Genomic DNA, 22,369 nt, shown 5'->3' with positions numbered 1-22,369 from the left:
TCCACTCTCGTCAATGGTCAATGGCATGTTGGCTTACCTTGGCGGGATGAGACTTGTACGATGCCGGACTCGTACCTAACAGCTCTCCGTAGACTAAAAGGAGTCGAACAAAAATTAAAAAATAACAAAGAATATGCTAAAAGATACGAAGAACGAATACGACATTTATTTGAAAATGATTTCGCAAAAAGACTGATCAGCTCAAATGTTACACCACTGAAAACTTGGTATTTACCTCACTTTGGTGTCGATAACCCGAACAAAAAGAAACTGCGCTTAGTGTTTGACGCCGCGGCCAAAACAAACGGTTTGTCCCTGAATGATTACTTATTGAAAGGGCCCGACCTACTAATGTCATTATTCGGCATCATGTTGCGATTTAGAGAAAATCGAATAGCTGTTTCTGGAGATATTAAAGATATGTTTCTCAAAGTAAAAATTCGACCAGAAGACCAGGATGCCTTCCGTTTTTTATATAGAGAAGAACCGGAGGGAAATATAAACACTTACGTTATGACGTCATTAATTTTTGGTGCTAATTGTTCGCCATTTATAGCTCAGTTTGTAAAAAATAAAAACGCTCAGCGGTATGAGTCATCAATGCCCGCTGCTGCTTCCGCCATATATAGAAGTCACTATATGGACGATTATATAGATAGTCTACCTAACGAGGAGGCCGCAATACAATTAATTCACAACATTATGTTTATTCACAAGCAAGGCGGGTTCCAGATGCGGAATTGGACGAGTAATAGTAAAAAAATACTCGCGAGTTTACCTAAAGATTTATTGGGCGAAGCAGCTGTTAAATTTAATACAGGTCAACTGTATGAAGGCGAACGTACGCTCGGATTGATTTGGCATCCAAATGATGATACTCTCAGATTCGACGTGTCTTTCAAGCGGATACCCGAAACTATTATAAACGGAACTCAAAAGCCTACCAAGAGGGAAATGTTACGCGTGATTATGTCCATTTTTGACGTTTATGGCATTCTAGCGCCGTTCACCATAAATGGAAAAATTATGCTACAAGAAATTTGGAAATCTAAAATAACCTGGGATGATTACATAACCGAAACGGTATTCCAAAAATGGTCGAAATGGATTTATCTTCTGGAATCATTAAAAGACGTGAGTTTCCCGAGGTACTATCCGGCTGCTACCATACGAGTGAATGAGACGAATAATGAAACCCTTCCGCTGTCATCCTCACACAACGCGATTTCTAGGACTACGGCTACGAATAATGCTACGAGCGTAGCACACGCCGAATCCGTTACGAATAGTGCATCGCACAGTTTTAATTGTGGAGACGATTACAGTGGAGTTTTAACTCGAACTGGCTATAGAAACTTACAGATGCATATATTTTGTGATGCGTCTAACAAAGCATACTGCGCCGTCGCGTACTGAAGATGGATTGACGACGAGTTTAACATACGCGTAGCATTCATTGCGAGCAAATCTCGAGTTGCAGGAAACAAACCTATTACCATTCCACGTTTGGAACTTCAAGCCGCTGTCTTAGCGGCAAGACTAGCGGACTCAGTCACTAGAGAACCTATTATAAAGCCTGAGCAACGAATATTTTGGAGCGACTCGACGACTGTGCTGCAATGGATAAGAAATGACGCTCGCGACTATAAAGTTTATAAACAAATGCAAAAAACTTACCTTTGAGTTCGACGATACTATGGAGAAAGCTGAAATATTGTTACTGAAAAAATCACAAGCTGAATCGTTTAAAAAAGAGTTAACTGAAATAAAAAACAGTGGATGTGTATCAAAAACAAGTAATATACTTACCTTGTCCCCTTACTTAGACGAGTATGGAGTTATACGAGTCGGTGGCCGCATCGGTGCTGCTACTGGCATTCTACCTGAATCAAAAACCCTATTATACTAGACGGAAGAAGCTACATTGCTAGATTGATCGTGAAATATTATCATTATTACTACGCACACGGAAATCAAGAAACAATAGTAAATGAAGTCAAACAAAGATACTGGATCACAAGACTGAGACCTACCGTTAAACATATAACATCTAAATGCTCATTTTGTAGAATAAAAAAATCTAAACCAGCAGTACAAAGAATGGGTGACTTACCTGGCGCGCGAATGGCCCATCAGCAACGACCTTTTACTTATTGCGGCGTGGATTTATTTGGTCCCATGGAAGTCACGGTAGGAAGACGCCGCGAAAAAAGATACGGCGTCCTGTTTACGTGCTTGACGGTACGAGCTATTCATCTGGAACTAGTAAATAATCTTACCGCGGACTCATTTATTATGGCATTACGAAGGATGGCCGCAAGACGTGGATGGCCACAGTATATGTACTCCGATAATGGAACAAACTTGCGAGGAGCGAATACGGAACTGAAGAAGTCTATAAAAGATCTAGACGAAGATGTGTTGAAAGATAAGGCTTCCAATCACGGAATCAAATGGACCTTCATACCGCCCGCGAGTCCCCACTGGGGTGGGGCATGGGAATTTTAACTAGATCGGTCACGCGCATCGCTCGATTACGAGTTGAGAGTGAGTGCTGCTGAGGCAGCACTGGGGTGGGGCGTGTTAGCGATGCGTTAAATATAAATTTGGAGCTGTGATTAGTATATTTGGTGTATGTTTGTTTGTATGGTGAATTCGTTTTGTTAAAAGAAGTTAGTAAATTTTTAGCTTAGTTTTAAATTAACAAGATTTGTAAGAGGGAGTGCGCGGGGTTCAACGAGAGGTGAGGGGGCCTCGGACCGATGACCTGAGGCGAACGAAGTCAGTGCTGTGACCAAAGCAACGAACGCCGCGCGCTTCCTAACCACTAAAGTTTTTGTCATCCGACGCCACTATAGATAATAAATATTTTTCTCACATAAAACCTCTGCTAGTGCATTCCACGAACCTACGAACCTACATAAATTACAGTGCCCTCCAAACATCACTGCTAATATCTCATCACCATCAGGCGCGGTAACTTCCGTCCTGCCATCGAAATTGTGACTAGCCCATACCATGAGCCTCGAAGGCAAAATACCTAGGCATCACCCTCAACAGAAGAATGAGATTCGGTCCTCAGTCCGTACGTGACCGAGTCGCGTTTCTACTCGGTCGACTCTATCCCATAGTCTCTATCCCAGTCTGCGACACTCTACAAAACTTGCACAGGTTTCGTCATAACCTATACAAGTGTAGTGTTTACTCACGCGGCCCGCATTAAGCTCTCTCCAGGACATCCAAACCCGATTCTGCAGGATAGCCGTCAAAGCACCGGAGTACGTGAAGAATGTCGACGAAGGTCTATAGCCCTTTAGGCTACCAGCAAATAGTTAAGGGAAAAAATACTCACAATGAATTCCATTCGACACTCTTTTAACCGTCAACATTATAAGTTATACGGCAAGTTTTATCTTATGTAATTTATTACAGCTGCATCGTAGATTCTAGTGAATATTTAAAATAAAGAAACATTATTGTATTTAAATTAACGCTTCTTTTAAATTCAGATGTACATTACTTAATGAATTTAACAACGCTCCTCTTCGATCACAAAATATATTATCGATGATGGTTCTGTAATATTTTTATTAATTTTACGATAGTACATTAAATCAAGTGGCGGATGAAAGGCGATTGCATGCAGCAGAGATGCGAATGTTGCGATGGATGTGTGGAGTAACGAGAATGGATAGAATACGGAATTAATATGTTAGAGAAAGTCTGAAATTGACACCTGTGACAGAGAAACTGAGGAGTGCACGTTTGGGATGGTATGGACATGTGATGAGACGAAATGAAAATGAGGTTGGTAAGAGAGCGTTAACTATGAATGTGAAAGGATATAGAGGTAGAGGTAGACCTTAGAAGAAATGGATGGATTGCGTGAAAGACGATATGGGTAAGAGGGGAGTAAGCGAAGAAATGGTATATGATAGAAGAGTATGGAAGGAGAAAACATGTTGCGCCGACCCCAAGTCTGGGAAAAGGGCAGGATAATGATGATGATTAAATTAAGGGGTTTAAATTAAATATCGTATACATTTTTATATCAACAAAAAATAGCTGAGGATCACGGTATCATTAAGCTTTGAATCTTAGCTATCACAAAAAAGTGCTGTGCGTTTTAAAAGTGATAATTAGAATAAAAAGATAAGATTCAGTTCGTCTGGATGCGTACCTATAGCTTGCACGGTCTTTTTCCAGGTACAACAAAAGAAATACTTGAGAAATTGACATAAACGATTTATATTACATTTGCCTGTGTTGATATAATTAATATATAATATCAATAATATATAACGGATAATTTATGTGTATGATATATAATATAATAATATGCCGACTACTCTACAAAGTAATGCATTATGCATATCTTTTATCCTATATAATTTAAGCTCTTGTGCTTGTGACTGACGACCATTTGTTCTTAGGCCTTATTTTGAGGAGTACACTAAATGACTGAATTTCTCCTGCCAAAACATATCTCCATCAATACACTGAACATAGCAGTTTCTAACACAGCTTATAACCTGTGCCCAACGATCATTTTTTTTATTTTCCCAACAACCGCATATGTATATAGTTCACTAATGGGTTACTAGACTATTTTTATAGTTTCTGTAACTTAATTCACACTTATGGGCTTCACTCATTATGCTTTACTTTAATTTATATATTCATCAGACTTTTTGGATTTTATAAAAGCATCTATAATATCATTATTAATACTTAGTAGAAAACCTTCATAAATTAGTGAGATTATATTGAAATCTAGGAGCGCGGATCTCCAAACAAACATCAATAAATGAGTGTGTCCGAGTTACATTTTAGTTAGTTCTTGCTTAACTACATTCAACAATGGCTGCACACAAAGTCACTGAAGAAAATTTCCCTAGGTAAAATATTTTATTACTATTTTTATAGGCAGGCGAAGCATACTAGGTGGTAAATAGTCATCGTCGCTTTTTTAGACATCCGCAATTCCAGAGTCACAGCCAAGCTACCGCATACTGACGATTTTCCTTAAGGTTTCTTTGGAGAAGAAGAAGAACACATGGAGAAGTCAAAGCGCTCAGGAAACTAAGTTCATTCCATTCAAAGCTAGTTGGTAGGTAGTTTAGCTGTTAAAGGAGTAGAAAGATCATCATGATCTACCCCTTAAGTCATCAGCGCATAGTCCTAATTACTTTTTAACAAAAGTTATTATATATTTGACTTTTCAGTCATCGACCAGTGCTAAAATACTGCATCCACCTATTCAATGCTATACTAATACTCTGAAAACCTTGAACTAATTGAATTTGTTCGTAATTAAAATTGTGTTTGTAATTAAATCAATGCAAAAAAAAACTTAGATTACATAATTGACTTTACCTACTGATTATTATTTCAAGAATTAAATCCGGCACTGGGATACATCCTGCGAAAAAATACACCAGCGCTATGTTAGATTATGAACTACCCGATTTTCTTTACTATTCCCTCGAAGTCAATTTTTCCATATAAATCTACCAGTTTCAAACTATTTAGGTTGGTATTTTGTCTATCGAAGTACTGAAGAAGTGTCTCAATTCTTTGAGCGTGAAATAACCAAACATTCCAGCATAGTCATATAAGCGATACGACATTAAATTTATAATACTCGACAACACTAAAAGATATAATTACTATACGGCTCAACCTTTAGTATTACGGGGTCTAATAGAAAAGGGCCTACGAAATTGCTGTATAGTATACAGAAAGTGACAGTTTTTTTTCTATCAATCAAAATATGCATGTTTTCACCTCAGCAGCTCAAACATGCCGCTTTTGCTGCGAGAGAACAGTGAAGAAAACGCGATTAGATTCGAGCGTGGGTCAAAGTAGCTTTTTAATTTTTCAATCTTCAGTCCCACGAATTGACGTTGTTTAGCCCTAAATGTAAAACATTCGAATTTTACTGTGCTCTGTATCTTTCACATGCATATAAAAAAGCGAGTGAAAAAAACAAACCCCTTCGAAATTCGATTTTAGAATTCGACCTCAAAGATAACACGTTCGGAAACGCGTACCTAATACCCTAAAATTTAAAGATATTTTTAATAAAGAAATTACGTTTTTTTAATAGTTATTTCAATCTATTTCTGTTCATTTCTATGTCTCCTAAGTAATATGTGTTCTCACTGCTGAGGTGAAAAGTTATGTGTGCTACACGAGAGCAAAGTTTTTTGCATCTCGTGCTGTTGAGTCCCTCACTACGCTCAGGATTCTAACTTTGAATCCTGTTTGAATCACTCGCTACACTCGTGAATCAATCATAGACTCCTTCTTTTACTCGGGAATCAAAATCAGCACTCGAAACAAAAAACAACTTTGCTCTCTTGTTGCACAAATAACTATCCAATTGGCTGTACTGTGAAACGGCAATTTCGTAGTTAAATGTCAATTATTAATTATTGCTTATAAGAGAATAACATTAGAATTACAATTAAAAGTTTCTTTTTTTTAATTTTTATTATTACTTTTTCAGCGTGTCAATGAACGACCATCTAGACTTTTACCATGACTGCAACGATATTACCAGAATAGATGCTATTGAATCTCTAACGGAATACGGATCGAAACTTAAATTCAAACCAAAAGCAAAAGTTATTGAAGTAGGATGCGCTGACGGCAGCGTTTCTAACATTCTTTTCCAACATTTGCCCAAGGACATAGAGCTTTTGCTATCTTGCGATAAAAATGAGAAAGCGGTACAGTTTGCCAAGGAGCACTACAAAAATAACAAAACAGCTTATAGGGTATTAGATATAGAAGGCGACCTGCCGGAGGATTTAAAAGGGAAATTCGATAATTTCATCTCATTGATGACGTTCCATTGGGTCCCTCAACAGGAGTAAGTACGGATTCACTTTAACCTATTGGTTATTTGTTTTTACATCATTACCCGGCCGTCAAAATTCCTTAACTTAGGCGGCTAGCAGCTTACCTAGTTTTAAACGGTTATTGGAGCCGATAGCTCTCGCATTACATATAATGCCGCCCAGTTTGAGGTAAAGTCAAGCTGCTCGCAAAGGCTTTTTTTAATTGCTTAGATTGAATTAGAAAGTTGGTATCTGAAATCGCTGATTTCGAAGTCGGTTACTTAGAACAAATTTAATTAGTTAATTGTATTTATAAGGAACGCTACAATATTTATTACAGTAAGTAATTTTAAATAATTTTCCGGAAATAGTGGAGTTCAGTGGACAATGCAGTATCAGGAGATGGCTTAGCTGGATGGACGAGCTCACAGCCCACCTGGTGTTAAATGGTTACTGGAGCCCATAGACATCTACGACGTAAATGCGCCACCCACCTTGAGATATAAGTTCTAAGGTCTCAAGTATAGTTACAACGGCTGCCCCATCTTCAAACCGAAACGCTTACTGCTTCACGGCAGAAATAGGCGGAGTGGTGGTACCTAACCGCGCGGACTCACAAGAGGTCCTACCACCAGTAAAAACGCAGTAATAACGCTGGCCTCGCGTACCTATGTCATCTACCCAAGAGTCACAGATGATCGTCACGTTCACTTACCTCTTTTCATTTATAAGTCGCTGTAGTAATTTAACAATAAAATTTAAAAACCGTGTACTTTTCAGAAAAGCATTTCGAAACGTCTACGATCTTCTGGCTGATGACGGAGAATGTTTTTTGACCTTAAAATCGTATTCACACATTTACCATATGTTTGTATTACAATCAAAATCAAGAAAATGGGGTCCGTTCATGAAGAATATTAAAAACTTTCTGTCGCCGTACTACGATTTGTCGGTAATGTTTACGTAACATAATACTACTGAATTCAATTGAATAACAAAAACTGGTTAATGTACATAATTAACGATAATGTACAAAACTAAAAACAAAGAAACCTATCAATCGAACAGGTATGTGTTTCGCGATTGTAAATACTCAATTTATTTTCAGATGCCGGATCAACACATAGCAAAAATATTAAAGAACGTCGGTTTCAAGAATATTGACGTAAGATCTAAACAGAAAATGTACACATTTAAGAACTTGGAGAAGTTTAGGGGTAAGAATAAAAAAATCGGTACATGCAATAATATTAAAAAGAAAAGGAAAAAGAGCATCAAGTGAACTGAACGTCAGTTATCTTATTATTTTGAATTACAGGACTTATGATCGGAGTTAATCCATTTAAAGTTCCTGAGAATGAATTTGAAAATTACATTGATGACCTCATGGAAACAGCACGCACGCTACGTATTATTGATGAGGAAAACGGCACGTTGTCTTTTCTGTTTAATATGAACATTGTTCATTGTACTAAATAAACATTCATTATGTAGTTAGTCACTAATTATAAACTGTCTTCATAAAGAGGACCTTTGCTGTAAACGTTTATTATTTTGTTTAAGCACGAACTTAAAAATATATTTTTTACGACACCTTAAAAGTGATTTATTCATTCGGAATGTTTCCCTACTGATGTCCAAAGTAGCATATAGCTTAGAGAGTCGTGATGATAATAGTAAGTCCACTCAAAATCACAAAGTATGGATGTGCTAACTTGCATTACTTTACGGATGGTAGCGTTAATAACTAGATACCTACTTACAGTAATGCAAGAAATTGCCAAATTTAAACAAAAACACTACGAAAGATTGGAAAAGCACCCAAACAATCTAGTTGCCGCCTTGACAAAAAGAACTTAAGGAGAAGAAGAGGACAAGAGAAGAGACAGAGAAGAGACAGGTTCATTTTGCTACCTAACGCCTAAAAATATCCTAATTTAATTAGCAAGTTTGTAAGTCGTCGCGGCCTAAAGGATAAGACGCCCAGCGCATTCTTTTCGAACGATGCAACGGTGCTCGAATCCCGCAGGCGGGTACCAATTTTTCTAATGAAATACCCACCTAGCAAATGTTCACGATTAACTTCCACGGTGAAGGAATAACATCGTGTAGTGAAAATTAAACACGCAAAATTATAACTTGCGTAATTACTGGTGGTAGGATCTCTTGTGAGTCCGCACGGGTAGGTACCACCGCCCTGTCTATTTCTGCCGTGAAGCAGTAATGCGTTTCGGTTTGAAGGGTGGGGTAGCCGTTGTAACTATACTGAGACTTTAGAACTCATATCTCAAGGTGGGTGGCGGCACTTATGTCATAGATATCTATGGGCTCCGGTAACCACTTAACAAATGGGGGGCTGTGAGCTTTTCCACCCATCTATGCAAAAAAAACAGTGGTTGGGTAAATGGTAATTAATATTGTAATCCTCCGCTGCTGGATTTCATAACCCTGTAATTTGTGTTGCAAAACGGTCATGCGTTTCGCAATATTGAGTAAGATAGTCGGTATTTCAATTTTAGCTTTAAGCAGCGACTTTTCTAAATCTATAGTAGGTACTGCTGATCTGCATGTACAACGGTGGATAATTGCCATAAAATTTCCCCTTTATTCCTGCGAATTTGAGTTTAAACAAATACAAAAAATTCCATGGTTTCTTAAAAATATCTTTATCATATTATCAGTGATCGGAACCTCGACCTTTAAATTTCGGTTTTCCCGCTCACGTTCTTAGATTTAGGGGTTTTCCCGCTCGTATTCTTAGATTTAAGAACAGCAAACCAATAGGTATCGTAACTCCTTTAAATTACAAATTTTGCGCAAGCCTGATACGTTTCCAGGTAAATTTTTCACGACATACGAAATTGCTCCGAAATGAAACACCGTGAATGGTGTTTCTTGACCGCCGTGGTATATCCAGAAATATCCTTTGATGAGAGTTGTCAATAGTAGCAGGGGCTTTGCTAAGTCCCCTGCCGTTTGCTTCGGGACGTACCCGTGAAAGGTCTGGCTGAGAAAGCCATATCCGGGTTGCCATAAGTGCGAGCACGTGAACGATGAGACGACGTCCATCAGGATCTTCCCGGGGATGGAACCCCGTCCTATGATCAGGACGGGTACCCCGTCCTATGATCAGGGATCGACTTTTGGCGTGCACTATGGGCACGCGTCAATCATAATGAATCCACGAACGACCTGTTCGCGGAATTCCTCCGTCTGAGGTTGCCGGCAGAGTTCTTAGAATTTAAGACCCATCACGCTGCGAGCTCACCCGCCATCTCCGTCGCGCTCGTCACTCCCGCGTCCTCTATACTCGTGCGCAAAACTCTCGTGTCGATCGCCGCGGCCTCCGTTCCACCCTTGCGATCCTCCACGGCCTCCGTCCCGCTCGCCGCCCCCGCGCCCTCTAAAACACCAGCAACTGCCCACAGGTCACCCACATCCTCCTCGTCCTACTCTGACTCGGATATAGAGGTCAACCCTTGCCCCCTCGACTGATGAATTCACGGTAGTCCAAAATGTTAACAGGCGTGCCATGGAGTTCCGAGTTCCCGCAGCTGTCAAAGTAAGCAAAGCCGTGAACGCGTCGCGCCCCCGACCCGCGTTGCTTCCCTAGAAAGTGCCACACTGCCGCCGCGTGAGGTGGTACAAACAAAAATTCAGACCCCTCCCCCGGTAATCTTTCAAAAGAAGGCTGCTTGGCATCGAGTTGCCCCAAGAGGCAAAGTCATGCAATAATATAACATTCACATTCTTGGATTGAGCTTGACGATATGGAACTGTTTAGGAGAAACGCCATGTGATTTTGAATACTCATTATTATACAGCGGCAAGGAGGTGGATGCGATCTGAGAGTGCGGCGTAGGTTTGCTTTTAAGCCGCAGCGCTAAGAGTAACTTACTTAATTTAACGACATTGAATAATATGGTAATATGGTGATAGAATGCTACACTCCCACTAATTCTGCTTCCACCGATGTAAAGTCACAATTCTACGACTAGCTGGAGCATGCACTCAAAGGCATCAAGAAACAATCAAGACAACTATGTAAAAGTGCATAGGTTGTCGAAGGAGCTTATTGAGCTCTTAAGTGTGAATTACACCCTTTGATAGAGACCACTAACCACCCAGGGAAAAGGGCTTTCAATTCATTTAAAGGAACGTATTCTCATGTGGTGAGTTTGTGTCTTTGTGAATAAAATAAAACTTATAAAATGGTATTAAACTTATGCCGATTTGTTTATGTTCGACCCTCCCATTATTCTAAAACAAGACTTTTTGACGGGAACGCGAGGAGTGAAGTTGTGTGATTTGTTTTATTTTGTCTATTTAGTGTTTCTTCGGGCTTAAATGTGTAATAATGGTGGTTTATTAACTGTTTAACATCTGTGAAAGTGCACAAATGTGGGAAAATGAAACAAAGCCGCTGGACGTAACTTCTCGGGATCCTCCAAAAAGTCCACTGAAAAAATCTTAGTAAATGACCACCATTTTACTGAGATTATATTTCATCCCATATCATCTCATTTCATTTCATTTCATTTAATTTCATCTCAGTTGATAAATGTCTCAAATTAATCATCTTCATTTCATTCACTCCATAATATCATTTTTCATAAAAATATGAATATAAATTAAAATAAGACATGACTTAATGGTCTCAGTTACCAGGTAATAAAATCCCTTAAAAAAAAATCTAAAACAATCCCACTGCACTTTACTACCAAAAACATATTGATATAAGATTCTCTAATAACTATGTGTGTTTGGTAATGATAATTTCTCTTATCCGAAACCAGGTGACGGGGCAACGCAAAGCCGCCGTCGCCCGAAACATGTCTTGTCGGATCCCCCGGATTTACTCTCAGTACTCTTAAGAGTTCGACGAGCAAAGTAACCCATAGATACAGCCCACTGTTTTTCTTGCTGGATCTTCTCAGTGGATCACAATTCCGATCCAGCGGTAGATTCTGCGCAGCTCTGCTCTTGCTAGGGCTAGTGTTAACAAATTCTCTCAGGTTGAGCCTATGAGCTCACCTACCCGTCCGAACGTAGCTGGAAAATCCTCTTAGGCTACCAGCGAATAGGTAGGGGAAAAAGTAATAATTTCTGAATAATAATAATTAATAATGGGAATTTGAGGAGGCTGAAGGTGGAGAGTGTTTCGGATCGCATAGTAGTATGAAAGAGCAAGGAGTCACACCGTAGGTTCTACCGGGCTCTCACAGGGCCCAATGTAGATCAATTAGCTTCGGTGGCCTTTTTACAATTCAGTAACCTCTTTGGGGAAGCTGAAGGTTTTGTTTTGGCAATTATGGACAAAGTTATCATGACGAACAACTACAGGAAATATATACTAAAGGATAGGATGCTCGACATTTGTCGGTCATGCCATCATCCGCGAGAGTCTATTGGACATATTATTAGTGGCTGTTCTCGTTTTGCTAATGGCGAGTACTTGCATAGACATAACCAAATGGCTAGGATTACTTAACCATCAACAACTTGCTCTGAAATATGGTTTTCTTGATTCTGCAGTACCTTATTACCAATACTAACCTCGACCAGTTCTCGAAAATGGTCGTGTTACTCTCTGCTGGGACCGATCTATTACCACAGATAGGTCGATTATTGCCAATAAGCCAGATATTGTGATAATAGTTCGGTCTGCGCATAGAGCAGCGCCGATTGATTTAACCATTCCTCATAACGAGAACCTCGTGAAGGCAGAAAAAGACAAATTAATAAAATATTTAGACCTGACACACATAACTACCGCTATGTGGTGGTAGGACCTCGCGTGGCTCCACACGGGAAGGTACCACCACCCCGCCATTCTATTATTCTGCCGTGAAGCAGTAATGCGTTTCGGTTTGAAGGGTGGGGCAGCCGTTTTAACTATTCTGAGACCTTAGAACTCATATCTCTTAACACCAGGTGGGCTGTGAGCTCGTCCACCTATGTAAGCAATAAAAAAAAGTATATATATGTGACATGTTAATTCAACCGTCATTGTTCCAACGGTTTTGTCGGTACACGGTTTGATAGCGAAAAGTTTCAATCGACATCTTAAGAAACTTTCTTTATCCAGCGGCTTAGACCTGATACAGAAGGCAGTTATCCTCAATACTGCGCGTATTATAAAGACGTTTCTCACTCTGGAGTCCTAACCACTCGTAGCTTGTGTCATAGTCATCGCCATCACCCGCAATCGATTTTTATATAGTGTTTTCAAAATTGTGTATTTTAATACACACTTCTGTTATTCGAATATTTAAGGTTATGTGTAAATAAAAGGGAAAGTGGGTGATTTCAGTGTATGCAATTTACATGAAATACAACGAGTAAAAGGTGGCTTGGAAGGAAAATATGCAAAGGAATTTTACTAATGAGAAATTTCATTATAATTATTTCACAGCTTTTAATTATGAACACACAAGAATTTACCTAGTTGAACATTTTAAAATGCAAACCGACATAGATTGTACTTACAATGTTTCCGTTCCGAGAGCTGGAGCAAAAGTGCCGGTGTGATTTTTTTTTCCTTACCTAAGCTACTATAATTTTATAATGAAAAAACTTAAAATTAACTTTCTAAAAATTGTTGCGGCGACATATATTTTATAATAAATTTAATAAATATTATATAATAAATAAGATTTTAAATAAATACAGTAAGTACCTTCCTAGTCCAGCCATAAGTTCTGATACAAATGAAAATGTTCCTTTTTTTAATGAAGTAATGTAATATTATTAAAATGTATACCTATATATTTATTAAAGTCTCATCAAAAAATTAAAAAAAAAAACTATTCAAAATGGCCACCTTTGGCTTTTATACAGGCCTTTAATCTGTTTGGCCATGAATCTATAGATTTATGCACTGTTTCTAAAGGAAATTTCGCCACTGCTTGCTCTAATGATTTACCTCCGTATCTTTAGTCGTTCACTTGATTTAACTCGACTCGACTCAACCTCCAACGGGTGTTTTGGTATGCTTGATCGTAAAAATAACTCCACTCAAACGTCCTTCGAAATATTTTCTCACCGGAGTGGAGTAAATGAACTGTCAAGTCAAGGTACGTCGCGACCATATTTTATTTCTAGGCACTTCTCATATTTTATGTCATGATGCAATCAAAATCACACGAAACAGCGAATAAAAATACAAAGCCGGGTCGCTGGAGGAGCTATTAATCAAAATCCGAAATCTTAAATATCAATGAGTTAGAAAATAAATAATACACTTTCAAATTTACCACACGCGCCCATATTTACGAATAACTCAGTGTTAACGCCTACGATTTTTTAAGGAGCAATGTACAAAATTTTATTTATGTTCACCGATACAATTTTTAAACACTTCAATTAATGGCCGTGCCAAGCTAACTTGTACGCAACGTATTAAATTAACAAAAACCTGTATAAAGGAAATACAAGCACAAAATCGATTGTGGAAGTTTTATTGAAGAAACCCAAGCGACCAACATCTGGCGACCGCAAAAAAACCCTGAAAATTCTTCGGAAAAGAATATTTTTTCATTCGGATGGTCAAGCCATACAATCGGTCAGAAACTTGTTTGCCGAAACCAGCTGCCGTCCTCAACTGTATCCACGGGATCTTGGAGCTCAAGCCATTGCAGCCATCGCCGGTCATCGATCAGCAATCAGCATCGAGCCGCAGCCCAGGCCAATGCAGCTAATTGCCCTTCCCATACTTTCCCGTCTGTATAATCACACCAACCTAAACTCCAATAACATTTTTCCTATTTACCCAAATCGATTAGTCTGTACTTGTGCTAATTGTCTTTATACAGTGTTTTTTTATTTTTTCAATATAATTTAAATTCATTTTAGTTTTTTCATAGTGAGTTTTACCCACATCATAAAAATATCCAAACAGAAAAAGTGTCTTTCTCAATTTTCGTTATTGTTTTCTGCATTAAGTAATTATATTTATATTGCTAACAAAGGAAGACAAGCGGACGGCCACCTAATAATAAGCGGGTACTGTCGCTAGTTACAAATTCTGCTAGATAGTTCTTTAAATAACTCAATACCCACTGTGCCTAATAAAAATTTTTTTTATCCCTTCGTGCGTTACCTACTGGCTGCGATAAGCAAGTTCAGCCCCGCTGTGTCCCAGGGTTCCAGGTGAGAGTGCAGCAGGGCCGGACTTCAGTGCAGGTCACGTCTAGTCGAGGAGCGTGAGATAACCTTAATATTTTAAATTCATTAATTAACTAAACAGATTTTATTCTATTTTTGCATAGTTTCATTATCCGTAGTAGGGTTAGGTTATTAGGTATCCTCGGGTTATCGCTTCTTTTTACCAGTTACTTAATTTTATTAAATTAATTTACAAATTTTTTACTTAATATATTAGAAACTTATAATTTTTATTTATCATGGGAGGTGAAACTAGTGCAAAAGACTCTCAAGATTTGCTGGATCTTTTTGTTAAACGTAGCTCCATAAAAGGGCAAATAACTAAATTTCGGAACTATTTAAGTCAAACAAGCTCAAGAGAAACACTAACTTCTCTTAAACTTGCTGAATTGACACTTAAGCTTAGCAAATTTGAGTCACTGTCAAACCGATTTGACGACTTTCAGATTCAGATAGAGGTTTTGAATCTTAGTAATTTGACAAACGAGATTGATGATCGAGATGACATTGAGCAGTTATTTATTTCAAACATCGCTTCCGCACAAAGCATTATTAACCAACATAATCCAAGTAAACCTGACGAAAGTAATTACAAAGATCTTAGCTCTAGTCAATTATCATTAGCTCAGTGCAATGTCTATCATCATGATGTTTTGGGATTTAAATTGCCCCAAATACAAATTGCTAAGTTTGACGGATCATATTTCCGTTGGCTTGAGTTCCGTGACACGTTTTTGAGTGTAATTCATAACAATGAGCAAATTGCTCCAATTCATAATTTTTAATTAATCGTGCTGACGTCCTTGAGTCTATAAATCGTAATTCTTATAAATCAATGCATTCTAAGTTTACTACTTCTAATATTAATAATAAGCAAGATAAGCCTTAAACAAAATATTTTGCTTGCACTAGCAATGAAACCACTGCTCCTGAAAATCTTATATCGTGTGTAGTATGTCAACAAGGTCATCGAATCTAAAACTGCCCTACCTTCATTAGTAAGAGCGTAGAGAAGCGTATAGCTGAAGTACACAAATTAAAACTATGCACTAATTGTTTGAGGCCAGGTCACAAGGTACAAACTTGTCGTCTCGATCCGTGTCTTAAGTGCAAAGGAAGACACAATACTCTCATACATAAATCAGTAGATACTGTACCTAACAATATACTCACTTCAAGTGCCTTGTCCGTGCCAGACAGCACTGGCGATATTATTGTAAATTTTTCTAAACAAAATACAAATCAAGTTTTGTTATCTACAGCCTTGATCGAGGTGGCAAATCCACGGACGAACCAGACAGAAAGGGTTCGTGCCCTATTAGATTGTGGAAGCCAGTCTTCATTCATAACAAAGGCACTTAAACAGAGCTGTGTTTACCGTCAAACTCAAACTGCCTTGTCAACATTATGGGGATAGGTAATCATCATACCGGTAAGGTCACAGAGACATGTGCGGCGCAATTGAGGTCATTAGTCAACCAGTTCAACGTCACATCAGGCTTTTTAGCATTACCACAAATAACAGGTCACATACCTAAATTACCTATAGACTATAGACACTATACAAATACAAATACCTAATGGCAACCAATGAGCAGATCCAAACTATCACCAACCAGCGCCGATTGAAATACTCATCGGTGCCAATCTTTTCTGGAAGATTATTGGCCGCGAGACTCACTCTCTCGGTCCTAATAATCCAAAGTTAAGAAGCTCTCAATTTGGTTGGATTATTTCGGGTCCTATGACTACAATCACTACATCACACCAAAACAAAACAGTACAATGTAACCATTCCATAATATCAAATAGACTTAATGATGACTATATTAAAATTCACAATGACCTTACTAAATTCTGGGAACTTGAAGAAGTTCCACTAAGGTCCAAATTGAGTGAAAGCGAGAAGGCATGTGAATCTCATTTTCTATCCCACACTTTCCGCTTAGAGTCCGGTAGATTCTCAGTGAGCTTACTTCTAAGGGAATCGCCCAATTGTCTTGAATAGTCATACAATTTAGCCAAATTACGATTATTAAATTTAGAAAGACGCTTTCCTCATGACATTTCGCAGATTTGTGTCACGCCGGGGCAGGCCAACTGAGGTGTTTTGTGATAACGGACGCAATTTTGTAGCAGGTTCTAAAGAAATTATTATTTTTTTCAAAATAAACTCTAAATCTTTATCTGATTCTGCAAGTGAGGATGGAATAAAATTTGTATTTTCCCCAACTTACGCTCCTCACTTTGGCGGAATCTTTGAGGCCGAAATAAAATCCGCAAAATTTCACATTAAGCGCGTTATGGGTAATTCACACTTAACATTCGAAGAAATATCTACTCTTTTCGCACAAGTAGCGCTATATTGAATAGCCGTCCATTAAGTCCTAAGTCACCCTCTCCTGATAACCTCCTTTGCCTGACTCCCGGGAGATTTCTCATTGGCCGGGCTTTCACTGCTCTTCCTTCGCCTGTGCTGGGAGACTGCAACTACAATAATCTGCAACGCTACGCTCGATTACAGCAAATATATCAACATTTTTGGCAGCGCTGGCAGCGTGAATATATTGCTGAGCTTCAACAACGCCACAAGAGGAAGACTAAGTCCTCAAACCCAAATGTAGGAGATTTGGTACTGCTGCAAGAAGATGATGTTTCTCCTCTCTGCTGAAGACTTGGACGCATATCCAGACTATTTTATGGTCCAAAGGATGGAGTACCTCGAGTCGCTGACGTCAATACTTCGAGAGGCTGCGTGCGCCGCCCGCTGGTTCGTCTGTGTGCCTTGCCTACCGCAGAAGAACTAGAGGGTTGAAACCCGAAGAATCGACTTTCAACGGGGGGAGGATGTGAACGCCTACGATTTTTTAAAGAACAATGTACAAAATTTTATTTATGTTCACCGACACAATTTTTAAACACTTCAATTAATGGCCGTGCCAAGCTAACTTGTTCGCAACGTATTAAATTAACAAAAACCTGTTTAAAGGAAATACAAGCACAAAATCGATTGTGGAAGTTTTATTGAAGAAACCCAAGCAACCAACACTCAGACAACTAAAACATCAAACAAGTTCAATGCTTCTAATGTAAAACAGACAGTGGCAGCTTGACTTTGACATTGAACAATGACCATAGACTACAGATCTCTATAGGTTTGATACTAGGTTGATCAAATTTTCCTCGAACTGATGACGTCGTGGTGTCGCAATACCTCGACTCGACTTCACTCGACTAGAGTTAGGAATATTATACTGGTCGACTAAAAATACCAAAATCGAGTAAGTTTTGGAGGAATGCTCGAGCGATCTCGGATGAGTTAGAGTGGAAGAATATTTCAGGTAATATCTAGAGATATGGGTGTCAATGTCGCACCGTGTCGTTTTGAGCAGGCTATGTCCTCTAAAACTGACCATTATTTCAAGTATAAAGGGTTGAGGTCTGGGATAGATGAGGGCCAATCTTCAGCTTATATAAAGCGTGAAATGTTGGTTTTAAGCCAGGCTTGGGTAATTCGTGCCTTGTGACCAAAGCCGTGCCGTGTGTGTGCAGAATCACCGTCAGTACATTTTATCATTTTGCTTAATCTAGTGTTTTTCAATTGTGAACATTTATTCATCGGTAAAGAAGATATTTCTGTGCCTTTCACCTGCGCGTCGCGACAGAAGGCCTTTTGATCGATCCACTCTCTTTAATTGTAAAGATTGATTTAGGGTATATCTTGTATATCGACGATAAGCACCGAGCTTCAGGTCTTGTTTTATAATACGCGACAGAGTCCTAGCAGGAATTTTCATTTCTCACGATATGTCGTCTTATATCTCTCTAATATCTCGTCACCAATTAGGCATGGTAACTCTATTGCCGCCATAAAAATCTTTGGCCACAGTATACTTAGACGTCGCTCTCGACAGGGGGATGACATTCGGCACCACATTAAGTCAGTACGCGACCGAGCTGCATTCCTACTCAGTCGACTCTACCCCATAATCTGCAAGCGAAGTATTCCTTCATAACCAAGTGACACTTTACAAAACTTGCATACGTTCCGTCATGACCTATGCAAGTGTAGTGTTCGCTCTCGCAGCCCGTACGCACACTAACTCTCTCCATGTTATCCAATCCCGTTTCTGCAGGATAACAGTCGGAACACCGTGGTATGTGAGAAATGTAGATCTTCACGACGACCTAAATCCAGAACTGATACTTAAGTACGCCAGAACGTCAGAACGCTACTTTGAAAAAGCAGCGCAGCACGATAACCCCCTTATCGTGGCCACCGCTAACTACATATTCGACGGAGCAAAGCAAAGCCACCTTGTCGGAAATATGTCTTGTCGGATCCCCCGGAACCCTCTCTCGCTGCTTTTCGGGTATTCAAACACCGGTCACAACGAAAAGTTTGACGAGCGAACTAACCCATAGAATCAGCCCACTGAGTTTCTTGCCGGATCTTCTCAGTGGGTCGCGATTTCGATTCACCAGAGCACTGCTCTTGCTAGGGCTATTGTTAGCAACTCCCTCAGGTTGAGCCCGTGAGCTCGCATACCGGTCCGCGTGAAGTTGGAATAGCCTCTTAGGCTACTAATGATTAGGTAGAAGAAAAAAAAAGCATAGGTATTAAATGTAGTTTAGACACCAAAGCTTAAATTCAAAGTATTTTCTTACAGAATGTTATAAATTCAAGGAAAAAAAATTATCGGTAAGTTTCGATTTAAATTCTCGTGTACGCACGCGGCAATCCCTAATCCCTAGTAGCAGTTTAATCAAAATTAATTATTACTTCACTTCGCTCGAGACCGGTTAATTTTAACTAGTTTTTGTAGAATGCCAATCAAGGTCGTTTCATTGCGAATGCGAAGTGAACGTGAACATTGTAGTGATATGCGAGTTCTTGTTTGAATTTTATAGAATCACAGGATGTTCTAGTTAAACATAAAGACTGACATAAAGTAACCTGGGTATCACCGGACGGAAAGACGAAAGACCAAATCGATTACATAGATGCAAGACATGGCGTTCTTCTCTTATTGACGTACGAAATAAGCGTAACGCAAACGTTGACAGTGATCACCATCTGGTGGTAGCGGAATTTCGTCTTAAAATAGCAGTTCCTGTAATGCTTATAATAAAGATGCTGAGGAAGTACTGGGGTATATCAGTACAAACAAAAAAACATTGGATGTTGGCAGAGCTTTGGGTAGCCATCGAGAAGAGACAATTTTTGAACGCTCTGCTTCTAGGCTCCCCTTCAGATACTATGTTGCAGCAGGAATATTAATCCCTGCGATTGGCAATCAAAAAGCTACCTAGGAGAGAACAGCGATGCTATCGATGAGCTAGCAGACCGAGCAAAGTTGGCAGCCAAGAGACACGTCATGAGAGAGCTTTACGATGTAACCAAGCGGACAACAAACAAAAAACATAATCCACCGTCCAAACAAAAAACACTGAAAAACTGCAACAAAAAGGCAGCACGATTTTTTAGAAATGTCTGAAAATCTTGTAAATTAGTTTGTAGTAAATCTTGTAAAGTATCGTTAGACTATTTTATTTCTCTTCCCAGTCACGTAGAGTACCTGGGTCTAACTTACTAGACACCATGTGTATTATGATAATGTCCCAGTGCTCAGTAGGTAAATCCAGCGTTTTTAAAGCTCTTAGGTTTCGATTAACTGAATCTATTGTGCTTCTTAAAGCCTTGGAAGATTGTTGAACCATTGGTTGTATATTGAATAATGCTTGTATGTGATTGTTGACTAAAATTCGATCGTTATGGTATCGATCACATAGCAAATTCCACGCTACGTCATAATTTTCTTCTAAGAATTCAAGGGATTTAATAATATATGAAGCGCTCTCTTTTAATGTATTTCGTAAATAGTGAAACTTATGAATTTTGGGAATGATTGTACACATAAAGATTACTCTTCAATTAAATAGCGTTGGTTAGTTGGTTCCGTTAAATTGTAATTCTTATTTATTTCATTAACGGCTGAACGAATTCACGGCCCACTTGGTGTTTACCATATATTATTATGATCTTCTCAACGTTAAATCTCTCCCCGCCTTTGATATGAGATATATCTTAGTCTCTGTTATTTCTATTACTAGTGTTCCCCTGGTAGTCGAAATTTGACTTCGAATTCGAAATTCGAATAAAAAATTATAAGCTTGTACACTATTAGGTATGATTCTATTCCCGAGGGACCTGGGCGGGCCCCCGGCGCGCACTCTGCGTGGCCGGGGGCTCCGTCTGTGGGGGAGTTTTGCTGGACTTCCACCGGGCGCGTCCGTAGGTGGTGGATAACGGGATCCTCTGGGAACAGTCCCACTCCCAGGGGTATCGTCCGATCTTTTTCGTTGCAAGGATTCCTAGGTGTTAGGTAGGTAGGCTAGGTGTAGGAGTAGGGTAGCCTAGTTAGGCTTTGCAACGAAAGAGATCGGATGACGCGGACCAAAACCAGCAGGGGGAGTTGCGGGCTCTCCACGCCCTTCACTCGCTGAAGGGTGTTCCTCCTGGAGACGCTCGGGCTCCCTTTCTTTTCCCCTTTCTTCTCCCTTTTTGTTTTTCTTCGGGTCACGTCCGACCCGTTTCGGACGTAACCCATGGGAAATGGTGGGCCACCTTTGGCCTGCCTTTCGAAGGAGAAGTGAGCCGGCGTTGCTTACGCATCTTCCGGCCACTGGTCGCCATGTCCCCGGCTTCGGCTACAGGGGCACGCACTCCAGAGGGGGGTACCGGTATACCGGCGTGGCTTCGTCGTTGTTACTCCTTTGAGCGTCGGGCGGTGGTTTGCCGTGTTGCTCGTTGCACTCGGCGGGCCGCCGGCCAACCAGTAATCCTCACCGCGTGGGGGACGGGGGCCGCTGCCGCGAGACACGGGGCCGCGAGGACGTAAACCTCTTTAAAAAATGCCCCAATCCTAAGCTCTGGTGCCCGGCGATGGGATGAATGGCTGGAGGGAGTCCAGTCCCAAGGGTACCAACCAGACCCCAGGGGACCGACCCCTGGTTAAACAAAAAGGAAAAATGATATAATGGCACATGTAGAAAAGTTATTACCCCAGAAGGGTACCTCCCGCTCCGCGGGGGGAGAATCCCTCCGTGCGGTCGATCGATCGGCCGCACGCTGCCCCACCGTTTCTGGGGGGGGCAAACATTGCCACGACGAAGGGGGCGACAACACGGGTCGCGTAAGGGACAGAGTCCCAACCGTAGTCATAGAGCGCTGCGAGAGCTTAATCTCGCTGTACTCGGCGCGGAGCTCCGCGAGGGGCGAAGCGTCTAGTGGGCGGGAGACGCCAGTGCTGTTCGCAGACAGCGTGCAAAAGCGGACTCGGCGGAAGAGGAAGTCG

General features: G+C 40.1%; 1 protein-coding gene across 2 annotated transcripts in view; it reads left to right on the top strand.

Annotated features, from left to right (window-relative positions):
- LOC114246208 (juvenile hormone acid O-methyltransferase-like) overlaps nucleotides 1–8,446 on the top strand; it is a 28,486-nt gene extending 20,040 nt beyond the window's left edge. The window contains exons 1-5 of one of the 2 annotated variants that reach the window (XM_028178649.2): nucleotides 4,747–4,898; nucleotides 6,512–6,877; nucleotides 7,626–7,797; nucleotides 7,954–8,062; nucleotides 8,164–8,446. In XM_028178649.2, coding sequence (XP_028034450.2) covers nucleotides 4,861–4,898; nucleotides 6,512–6,877; nucleotides 7,626–7,797; nucleotides 7,954–8,062; nucleotides 8,164–8,324 — 846 coding nt within the window. In that variant the 5' untranslated portion in view covers nucleotides 4,747–4,860 and the 3' untranslated portion in view covers nucleotides 8,325–8,446. Of the gene's footprint in view, nucleotides 1–4,746; nucleotides 4,899–6,511; nucleotides 6,878–7,625; nucleotides 7,798–7,953; nucleotides 8,063–8,163 lie in introns of those variants that run through there. The other variant, XM_089731590.1, reaches the window with a different exon arrangement.
- The last annotated feature ends 13,923 nt before the right edge of the window (nucleotides 8,447–22,369 follow it).

The sequence above is a fragment of the Bombyx mandarina genome, chromosome 12 (genome assembly GCF_030267445.1).
Source record: "Bombyx mandarina strain Sakado chromosome 12, ASM3026744v2".
Lineage (NCBI taxonomy): Eukaryota > Metazoa > Arthropoda > Insecta > Lepidoptera > Bombycidae > Bombyx > Bombyx mandarina.
The sequence above is the reverse complement of the archived record's forward strand: the minus strand, read 5'-3'. Positions and strand labels throughout refer to the sequence as shown.